Below are 11,396 nucleotides of genomic sequence, written 5' to 3'. Positions count from 1 at the left end.
ATGCACACGCCGGCCACCCACAGACGGCCGTTCCGGCAGCAGCCCTACCGGCCCTTCACCCAGGCCAGGCCTAGGCCATTTAACAATCGCCGGACGGCCCCCTACCGCCGCAGGCCGTCGAGGGGTAGGCGTAACCAGACCCAGGGCCCCTCCAAGGCCCCTCAAGGCCCAAAACCGGCCTTTTGATGGGACACCCAAGGGCGGCCCACCACTCTCCCCCCAGGATCCATCCCTATTATTTTCAAATCGCCTTTCCCGCTTCCTCCAGGCGTGGTGCTCCATAACATCGGACAGCTGGGTCCTCAACACCGTCCAGCACGGCTACCGCCTGCAGTTTGTTTCGCCCCCTCCCTCCCACCCACCTTCCCCGTCCCTCTTCAGGGACCCCTCTCACGAGCAAGTCCTCTTACAGGAGGTCGAGACTCTGTTGAGCGTGGGTGCTATAGAGGAGGTGCCTCACAGCAGGCAGGGCAGGGGATTCTATTCCAGATACTTTCTCATCCCCAAGGCGAAAGGAGGCCTTCGTCCCATCTTAGACCTCCGGGAGCTCAACAGACACCTGTGCAAGCTCAGGTTTCGTATGGTCACCTTGGGGACCATTATTCCTTCCTTGGATCCGGGAGACTGGTTTGCCGCCCTCGACATGAAGGATGCATACTTTCATGTGGCAATTTACCCCCCCCACAGACGCTACCTGCGCTTCGTGGTCAACGACGCTCACTACCAGTTTGCGGTACTACCCTTCGGCCTTTCCACCGCACCGAGAGTGTTCACCAAGTGTATGGCGGTCGTGGCCGCAGCCCTCCGCCGTCGTCAAATTCATGTGTACCCGTATCTCGATGACTGGCTGATTCGCGGTCGCCCCCAAGAGCTGGTAGCGGCTCAGGTGACCGAGATACTGTATCTCTTCCGTTCCCTAGGCCTGCTTGTCAATGCCGAGAAGTCCAGCTTAATTCCGGCACAAAGGGTGGAGTTCATAGGAGCAGTCCTCGACTCCAATTTAGCCAGAGCCTGCCTCCCTCGTCCTCGGCACGAGACGATGGTCTTGCTCATACGGACGCTGCAGGCCTTCCCTACAACAACAGTGCGATCCTGCCTGCGCCTACTGGGTCACATGGCAGCGTGAACGTTTGTGACCGCGCACGCAAGGCTGCGACTTCGCCCGTTCCAAATGTGGCTGGCATCGGTGTACCGCCCCCATTGCGACCCCATAGACATGGTGGTGACGGTTACAAAGCCCGCTCTCCAGACGCTCACCTGGTGGCTGGATCCGGGGGTTGTCTGCGCAGGGGTCCCGTTCCGCCATCCTCGCCCGTCTGTCACCCTGACCACAGACGCCTCGGCGCTTGGGTGGGGGGGCTCATATAGGAGACCTGCATACCCAGGGTCTCTGGTCAGCCCAGGAGCTCTCCCTCCACATCAACGTCCGGGAGCTAAGAGCGATCCGCTTGGCGTGTATCGCCTTTCGGGGCCACCTCCAGAACCGCTGTGTAGCGGTGTACACAGACAACACCACAGCAATGTTCTATGTGAACAAGCAGGGCGGAGCCCGATCCTCCCCGCTTTGCAAGGAAGCGTTGCTCCTATGGGATCTTTGCGTGACCCTCTCGATTCGCCTAGAAGCGTTTTTTCTGCCAGGGGTGCAGAACACGTTGGCCGACCATCTCAGCAGGTCCTTCGCCTCCCACGAGTGGTCCCTTCGCCCAGATGTGGCTTACACAATCTTCCAGAGGTGGGGGTTTCCCCAGATAGACCTGTTTGCCTCCAGGGCCAACAGGAAGTGCCACAGGTTCTGCTCGTACCAGGGTCAAGCTCCGGGCTCCCTCTCAGATGCGTTCCTCCTGGAGTGGACGGATCCCCTCCTCTACGCGTTTCCCCCATTTCCGCTCGTACACCGGGTGTTACTCAAGCTTCGGAGGGACAGGGCCCGCGTTATACTCGTCGCTCCGGCCTGGCCGAGACAGCACTGGTTCACCCTGCTGCTCGAGTTGTCAGTGCGGGATCCCATTCCCCTCCCGTTATGGCCGGACCTCATCACTCAGGACCTCGGCAGGCTTTGTCACCCGAACCTGCAGTCGCTGCATCTTACAGCTTGGTTCCTGAGTGGTTGACCAACGCCGAACGTGGTTGTTCGTTGGCGGTGCAACAAGTCCTGCTCGAAAGTAGAAAGCCTTCGACGCGCTCGACCTACCTCGCGAAGTGGAAGCGCTTCGCGATCTGATGCGACCAATGAGGTCTTAACCCATTCTTGGTCCCCATCCCGACCATCCTGGACTACCTCTGGTACCTGAAAGGTCAAGGTCTCGCGATCTCTTCCCTGAAGGTGCACCTGGCAGCTCTGGCGGCCTTTTGGCCCTCCACAGGAGGCCGGTCTGTCTTCTCTAACCCGATGGTTGCCCGCTTCCTTAAAGGTCTAGACCGTCTGTACCCGCCGGTATGTCATCCTACTCCACCTTGGGATTTAAACCTGGTTCTCGCTCAGGTGATGAGACCACCCTTCGAGCCCCTGGCCACGTGCTCTCTGCTTCATCTCACCTGGAAGACGGCCTTCCTCGTGGCAATCACATCCGCCAGACGAGTCTCGGAACTCCGCGCCCTGACGGCAGGTCCCCCGTATACCGTCTTCCATGGGGATAAGGTGCAGCTTCGACCGCACCCGGCCTTCCTCCCCAAGGTGGTGTCGGCCTTCCACCTCAACCAAGAAATCTTCCTTCCGGTCTTCTTCCCGAAGCCGCACGCCTCACCTCGTGAGCAGCAGCTCCACACCCTGGACGTCCGCAGGGCCCTCGCTTTTTACATCGACCGGACGAAGCCCTTCCGGCGTTCGACCCAGCTATTTGTGGCGATTGCCGATCGTATGAAAGGCGAGCCGGTCTCCTCGCAGCGGATTTCATCCTGGGTGACGTTGTGTATACGAACGTGCTACGAGCTTGCTCGCGTCCCCCCAGGCCGACTCACCGCACACTCGACGAGGGCGCACGCCTCGTCGGCCGCCTTCCTGGCCCATGTCCCCATCCAGGACATCTGTAGAGCGGCCACCTGGTCTTCGGTACACACCTTCGCTTCCCACTACGCATTGGTACAACAGTCTCGAGACGATGCAGCCTTCGGCTCTGCAGTCCTACACTCGGCCACGTCTCACTCCGACCCCAACGCCTAGGTAAGGCTTGGGAATCACCTAAATGGAATGCATAGGAGCAATCACTCGAAGAAGAAAAGACGGTTACTCACCGTAGTAACTGTTGTTCTTCGAGATGTGTTGCTCCTATCCATTCCAGACCCGCCCTCCTTCCCCACTGTCGGAGTAGCCGGCAAGAAGGAACTGAGGAGCGGACGGGCCGGCTGGGGTATAGATCCAGCGCCATAGCGGCGCCACTCCAGGGGGCGCCCAGCCGGCCCGCCGGAGTTGCTAGGGTAAAAATGTTCCGGAGAAGCCATGCACGCGCGGCGCGCACACCTAAATGGAATGGATAGGAGCAACACATCTCGAAGAACAACAGTTACTACGGTGAGTAACCGTCTTTTATAGCTTCAATGTAGACCAGGCCTAAAAGAGCTTGGCTTGTTGAGCCTAACAAAACGAAGGCTGTGAGGGGATTTGGATTGCTCACTATAGCTACACTGGGAGCGGTGGCTGTAAACACCAGGGAGGGAGAAGAGCTATTCAAGTTAAAGAACAGTGTTGGCACAAGAACAAATGGGACAAACTGGCCACAGCTGAATTTAGGCTGGAAATGAGAAGAAGGTTTCCAGTCATCAGAGAAAGAGAGGTTCTGAAAGAGCTCCCAATAGAGGCAATGGTGGGGGATGAACACCCTAACTGGTTTGAAGATGAAGCTTAATCAATTTATGAACAGAATTATCTGACAGGGTTGCCAGTGATAGCAAGGACTGGACTCCACAGCCCAAGTTGTCCCTTCCAGTCCTACATTCCCATTAAAACCCCAGCTATTACTCGTGTCATGGCCCTTTCTTCAGAGCAAGGAGATCGAGCAAATCCACTCAGAAACCCTGGGCCATAATCCCACCGAGGCTTTCCTAACTTTACACAAACAGTAAAGGAAAGAAAAAAGCTTTCCCCTGCTTTGATTCCCCATTGTATCAGCTTCTCCTTCATTTTGTAAGCTTCCCTGAACAGCTAGTAATAGTTGAATAGTCCCTGACTGCAAGCCATCACACCTAGCCTGAGGGGATTGTGAGTTGAAGGACCTGTTTACGTGTTCAGTTCCTATCTCCAGGTGGCTGGTTTTGTCCAAAGATGTGGGAAGAATTATTTTTCCCAGCAGACAAAGCTCAGCTACTCTCAGTGAGGCAGTTCTGTCTCTTTTTCAGACACCAATGGAATTGCACCAACATCGTCTACCTGCTCATCGATCACCTGCTACACGATGAAACCAACATGGACGAGAAGCTGCTAAAGCTCGTTGTGAAGCAGTTTGTCTTCCTCTGGAACGTAAGTGTATAAAATAGCGCCCCACTGCCCCTTTGAATCTTCATGGAATGAGATCCTACAGGCTATGACCCAGCTAAGATAGGGAGGAGGACAGCTAGAAGGAATTTTTCATCCAAAACTTTTTTTGGAGAAAAATGCAGATTTGGCGATACCAAAATGCTTTGTGTCAGCTTTTCCAAATTATTTCAGGGGGAAAAATCAAAACATTTCAATTTTTTGGTTTCCATTTCAAAATTTCTTTTAATTTTACTTTTTCATACAATTAAAATGGTTGAAATCAAAACAAAATATTTCAGCTTTCTCCAAAATGTTTTGTTCCTTACTAAACAAATTTGACACGAAGTTAATTTTCCCACCAATTTTTTCGGAATTGCCAGTGAACTGAAAAATCCATTTTTCACCTGGCTCTGAATAATCCATTATTCACCCATCAGTTTAGGATTCAACCAACCCTGTCCTTCAACCACATGGGATGTAGTGTCCCCACAAGGGATCAGAAGGTAGCTTGCAGGTGGACCAAGCTGCATGGACCCTGAACAGTTTCCCCCACTTACCATCCCCAGCTCCTGTGCAGTAACACTATACTCAGGCCATCTTCAGTCCTCACTCAGAATTAGAGCCTTGCACAGGACAGAAAGTCTGTTTGGCACAGCTTTGGAAATTTGGCTACATTCCAAATTGAAACAAAAGCTGAAAAATTCAAAATTTCCATGTTTTGATTACGATTTTCAATATTTTGGTATTAGATTACACAAAGTATCATATTGGTGTTACAGTGTAAAATATAATTTCCAGGTTTCAGGGTTTTGGTTTTCTGACAAAAAATAAGTTTTTTGCAGGAACACAGACAACATCCATTAAAGTTTTTGTTCAGTAAATAAGCCAATTTTCTATTGACAACATATTTTGACCAGCCATCCTCAGCTGGTGTGCCCAGTGATGGATGTGTGTGTGTAACATTGGGCACCAAAGTTTGCAAAGTTTGGCCCCAGATCTCTCTGAAAACCTTTGCAACCTTAATTCAGCCTCAATGCTTCTGCATTACGATCATTTGCTATGGGTTCTGTCAGACTCCTGCCTCATTCAGTGCACAGGATGAACAGTGAATGAGGGAGAGTATTTAAGGCTCTGGGTTGGGACTCAGGAGACCTGGGATCTAGTCTAGGCTCTGCCCCAGACTTCTTATCTGATGTTGTACAAGACTAAAGCGGTAGAGTTGAGGTTGAATGGGCAACCTTGATTCTGGCATATCCTAACTTTTGAGTGCTTGCTTTTGCTAATGTAACTTTTTAAATACGTCTTGTATCACTTAGAATGTAGTGACATTCATTATGCTTTATTTTCTGTAGTTACTGTACGATATTGAAGATCATAAACCAGCAAAGATTTTTGAAGATGTGACAAAAGTGCTGAAGAGGTGCAGCAACAATGCTGCTACCACCTACCTTGTGTAAGTCAAGCAAACAAGCAAAAAGAGCATTGTGTGTAAATTTTCAATAAGCGCATCTTTAGCAGGCAATATGTCTATTAATTACACTTGCAAGTTAACAAAAATAATGTAAGGGATTCTCAGCCTTTTTCTGTGCCACAACAACTGGTTTTCTGCATATAAAAGACAGGGCCGACATTAGGGGGTAGCAAGCAGGGCAGCTGCCTGGGGCTCCATACGAAGCCAAGTTTCTCAGGCTTTGGCTTCAGCCCTGGGTGGTAGGGTTAGGGCCCCAGACTTCAGCCCAATGAGGTGGGGCTTCGGCTTTGTGTCCTGAGCCCCAGCGAGTCTAACACTGGTCTTACTTGGAGAGGACCCCCTGAAACCTGCTTGCAGCCTCCCATGTACCATGGCATGCCTAACTCAGCATTCAGCACCCAAATATGCACAAAACATTTTGCATTATGTACCATGGTTGTAAATGGCTCCCTCTCCCCTCAGTGCTCCCTTGTGGCTGGGCACCTTAACACCCGGCTTATTTTCCCACTTCTCCTCTCAGGCCCCTTACAACTTCCGACAGGCTCTCTTGCCTCAAAAATACTCCTCCCTGTGGCCAATTTATTATAAAAGCCTAGTGCGAAGAATCCAGAACAAGAGTCCCACAGCACATATCACAAGACAGCAGTGCAGCACATACCATTCTCTGGTGTCTTCCACCATACTGGCCAGGGGCGGCTCTAGACATTTCACCGCCCCAAGCACGGCGTCATGCCGCAGGGGGCGCTCTGCCGGTCACCGGTCCCGCGGCTCCGGTGGACCTCCCGCAGGCGTGCCTGCAGAGGGTCTGCTGGTCCCGCGGCTTCGGTGGAACCGCGGGACCAGCGGACCCTCCGCAGGCATGCCGCCGAAGGCTGCCTGCCCGCCGCCCTCCCGGTGACCGGCAGAGCACCCCCCGCGGCTTGCCACCCCAAGCACGCGCTTGGCATGCTGGGGCCTGGAGCCGCCCCTGACACTGGGGCTCTTTGTTGGTCCTCTCCTGTCCTACCAGAAAAATCACCCAGTCCTTCCAGCTGGAGTGCAACTCTACTCTTTCCAGTGGCAATGCCCACCCCCACTCCCTCCCAGCCTCTCTGCTGAGAGATCATCCTCACCAGGGAGCATCCATCACTCCTGTTACACTAACTTTTTCCAGTTTTCCTAGGTGGTGATGTCAGCGGGTAAGCTTCTCCACTGCTCCCCTTGCTTTCAGCCCTCTCCAGCTCTGGCTCTTTGGCTTGGAGAGGTCAGCCAGCAAACCCTTCTGCTGCTTCCCTTCCTTTGGCCCCAGGAACCTCCTGCAGCCTCCTTCAGGGATGTCCTCCCTCTCCGATTCTCCCTGATCCTTTGTAGCCCCAGATACTGCTCTGCATTTTAATTGGCCAAACTGGAAGCACCTGTTCTGGCAGAGGGGGGCAGGACCTGCTTCATTTAAAGGAGCCAGCCACTCTGTGACAGTTAGACTTATGTACATTGCCATGGAGCTTGGGCCCAGCTATGCAAGGCTTTATTATTACTTATTTGTGGACTCTGTAAGGCACAAGGCAGCGGAGAATCAGACCTCGTGAATTGTATCTTGCTCTCATGGTATCTTTCAGGAAGGGTGTGAACAAATGCAAAAGCTGCCAGAACGAGATCACTGACCCGGCTGAGCTGCCCTGTGGTCACATTTTCTGCACTCAGTGCATCCGGGAGTGGAACATCAGGCAGTGCAAGATCTGCAAGGAGAGCGTCCCTGAGGATTACGTGCCCACTGCCACCCAGATCACCAGGTATTGCACAGTCGCCTGACTCTGTGATTTGGGACACTTGTTTAGCAACTTTTAATCTGAGTTATTGACAGTGTGCCCAGAATGATTGCTTTTGTTCAGCACCCCTCTGTGATGTTGCACTCCATATGCTTTATGAAAATATGTTGATTAATATAAATATGACATAACTGGAATATGCTTTATGCTACATATGCCATGTAACATATCGTTGCAAAGGTTATGATCTACTGAATATATTCACCCTATTTCTATGCGTGTAACATTTTTATATCTGAAGTTATGAGCGTTGGCTCTATGCTTGTATTTGAAGTGTTTGCTGTGGGAAACACATAAGGGAGGTTTGGCCAACCTATTGTGAAGGGACTATTCAAATAATTGGAAGTACTTGACTGACAATGGACCTTGGGAGACTACAATCCACATCTGAGGAGCCTTCCTGGGAATGCTCAAGGTAGCAGGTGAGCAATAGCTGCCAACTACAAACGGAGTCATGGACGGACATGTGACTTGCCCATGTGACTCCCAACTCCCTCTTGCTGCTGTGATTTTGCACAGAAGAACAAAGGGGTTTCCTCCCACAAGGCAGAGAATATAAAAGGCCCTGGAAGTCTCTCCATTTTGTCTTCATCTGTCTCAAGAGATGGCATCTCCACCCCAAATTGATACTTGAAATGAACTGGAACAAAGGACTGTAACTACAGGGCGGGGAGTGATTGCTGGACTCAGGCCATAAACTACAGCTTTGGCTGAAAAGGATTGTAGCTGAGATAACATCTAGGGTGAGAAGTTAGTAGCTGTAACTAGATCCTTAGTATATCAAATTAGCCTTGTGTATTCTGATTTATTTTACTTAGGGGTATGGCTACACTTGCGAGTTGCAGCGCTGGTGGAGGCTTTCCAGCGCTGCAATTAGTAAGTGGCCACACCTGCAGGGCACTTCCAGCGCTGCAACTCCCTGGCTGCAGCGCTGGCCGTACACCTCACTCAGCATGGGGAATAAGGATTCCAGCGCTGGTGCTGCAGCGCTGGTCATCAAGTGTGGCCACACACCAGCGCTGTGATTGGCCTCCAGGGTATAAGGGTGTATCCCAGAATGTTTTTAACTAAATTACTCCCTTTGTTTTGTTATGCAGCCTCTCTTTGTTTTGTTGTGAACCTCCGGAGCTCCGTTGCTACTCTACCGGAGCTGCTTATCAGCTCCTGTTTGCTGTGGTCAATCTGTGAACAATCAAATGAGATCCTCCTCCCTGCGTGATTCACAGGGGTTGAGTGTTTGCTTTGCTTGCGAGAAACGGGGGGAGGGGGCAGAGGGGGGAAAGAGAGTATGTTGGATTTAGGCTGTTTGCAGTTAACAGTAAGGGGGTGGGAAAATTTTCTGATTTTGCACAGTGTCAGTTCCAAAAATCCACTCTCTCTTCCCCCCCCCCCCCCGGTCCCTGTCACACTGCCCCACACCCCGCTCTTTTGAAAAGCACGTTGCTGCCACTTGAATGCTGGGATAGCTGCCCATAATTCATCACTCCCAACAGCGCTGCAAATGCTGCAAATGTGGCCACACTGCAGCGCTGGTAGCTGTGAGTGTGGCCACACACCAGCGCTGGCCCTGCACAGCTGGACGACCAGCGCTGCAACTACCAGCGCTGCAGATTTGTAAGTGTAGCCATACCCTTAGTAACTTACCTTGGTCTATGGGGTCTCAAACACGCAGGTCGCATGCAGCCCACAGGGCTATTTCCTGTGGCCCGCCAAGCAGCCCAAGCACTCCCCCAGCCTGCCTCCAGGCCAGGGTTGACCAAACTACACCCTGCGGGTCGCATCCGGCCTGCGGGATTGCCCCCCTTGAGCCCTGTGCCGCTCCCTGTTCGGCTGGCATCACGTCTCTGCGGCCGGGGTGTGGGGGAGGGAAGAGAGAAGAGGGCTCTGTATGTTGCCCTGGCTTCCCGGCACTGCCCCCCACAGCTCCCATTGGCCGGGAACGGAGAACCGCGGCCAATGGGAGCTTCGGGGAGGTACCTGGAGGAGTGGCAAGCAGCGCACAGAGCCCTCCCCCCCTCCAGGGGCTGCAGGGACATGGTTCCAGCTGCTTCCTGGAGCAGAGCGGTAAGCCGCTCCAGGCCAGAGCCCGAAGCCCTCTTGCACCCCACCCCCCAACTCCCTGCCCTGAGCCCCTGCCTGCTGCACCCCAACTCCCTGCCTGAACCCCAACCCTCTGCCACACCCTGCACTCCCTCCTGCACCCCACACTCCAAATTCCTGCCCTGAGTCCCCTGCTGCACCCTGCACCCCAACCCCCTGCCTCATCCCTCCTGCACCCCACACCCCAACTTCTTGCCCTGAGCCTTCTGCTGCACCCTGAACACCTCCTGCAGTCCCTGCCCTGAGCCCCCTGCCACACCCTGCACCTCAAGTCCCTGCCCTGAGCCCCCACCACACCCCTCCTGCCCCCTCTGGGGGCAGGGAGAGGGCAGAGTTGGGGTGGGGACTTTGGGGAAGGGGTTGGAATGGGGGCAGGGAAGGAGTGGGAAGAGGCGGGGCAGGGGCAAGGCCCCCATGGAAGGGGTGGAGTGGGGGCAGCAAGGTGGGGGGATCAGTGATGTGGCCCTCAGGCCAATGAACTAGTCCTCATGTGGCCCTCCTGGTCATTTGAGTTTGAGACCCCTGGTCTATCTGTTATTACTTGAAACCACTTAAATCCTACTTTTTATATATAATAAAATCACTTTTGTTTATTAATTAACCCAGAGTAAGTGATTAGTACCTGGGGGAGCAAACAGTTGTGCATATCTCTCTATCAGTGTTATAGAGGGCGGACAATTTATGAATTTACTCTGTATAAGATTTATACAGAGTAAAATGAATTTATTTAGGTTTAGAATCCCAGAAAGACTAAATACTGGATGCTGGGAAAGTCCCTGTTAACTGAGAAGCCCCTGGGCTGCGTAAATCTCTGTGTCTGTGAACTGCAGTGGGGGTTGGCCCAACCTCTTGGTCTGTGCTGGAGCCAACTGGTGTGTCTAGCTCAGCAAAACAGGAGTGAAGACAGAAGTTGGGGGGTGCCTGACAGGTAGGGGGGTTTGTTCTCAGTGGTATCCCTCTAGGGCACATCGAGTGACAGTCTTGAGGGACTTTCTGTGACCCAGCCCATCACAGTGGTGTAGTTGGCGGGATCTGTGCACAGCTGATTGCTTTGAGACACTACTAGTGATTTTAAGTGAGTTTTAAGTGTGCTGGATGGAGAACAAAGTGGTTCCTGGTTTGTGATTTTTGGGTAAGGGAAATAGAGGCGGAAAATTAGCAAAATGAGTGAAAATAGTGAGACCATCACCAAATTGGAATGATGCTGATTTCAAGCTGCTGAAAAGGAAAATGAGCATAAAAGGAGGATAGAATTAAGACAAATGGAGATTGATGCACAGGTGGCCCAGGAAAGAGCTGCGCACCAACAAGCCCTGGAACTCTGGCAGCTGGAGGCTGAGAAAGCGAGGGCTGCACACCAGCAAGCCCTGGAGTTAAAAGACAAAGAGCAAAAAGCCGCCCTGGAATTAAAAGACAAAGAAATACAGGCCTAAACTGAGACCCAGAAGCATGAACTGGCGTGGAACAGACAGAACCCTTCAGCAGCTGGCTCCACTTCCCCCAAAATCCATAAATGAGAGCGGTTATGTCCACCATACAATGAATCCAGTGATACTGCTGAGTATTTAAT

At 52.5% G+C, this 11,396-nt stretch overlaps 1 protein-coding gene across 1 annotated transcript in view; it reads left to right on the top strand.

The window, feature by feature from the left end:
* Positions 1 to 11,396, top strand: part of LOC123369105 (E3 ubiquitin-protein ligase RNF213-like) — a 72,695-nt gene continuing 61,299 nt past the window's right edge. The window contains exons 1-5 of the mRNA XM_045014466.1: positions 1 to 124; positions 1,215 to 1,350; positions 4,333 to 4,453; positions 5,803 to 5,903; positions 7,517 to 7,690. Of these exons, the coding sequence (XP_044870401.1) occupies positions 1 to 124; positions 1,215 to 1,350; positions 4,333 to 4,453; positions 5,803 to 5,903; positions 7,517 to 7,690 (656 nt within the window). The remainder of the gene's footprint in view (positions 125 to 1,214; positions 1,351 to 4,332; positions 4,454 to 5,802; positions 5,904 to 7,516; positions 7,691 to 11,396) is intronic.

The sequence above is a fragment of the Mauremys mutica genome, chromosome 4 (assembly GCF_020497125.1).
Source record: "Mauremys mutica isolate MM-2020 ecotype Southern chromosome 4, ASM2049712v1, whole genome shotgun sequence".
Taxonomy (NCBI): Eukaryota; Metazoa; Chordata; order Testudines; family Geoemydidae; genus Mauremys; species Mauremys mutica.
The sequence above is the reverse complement of the archived record's forward strand: the minus strand, read 5'-3'. Positions and strand labels throughout refer to the sequence as shown.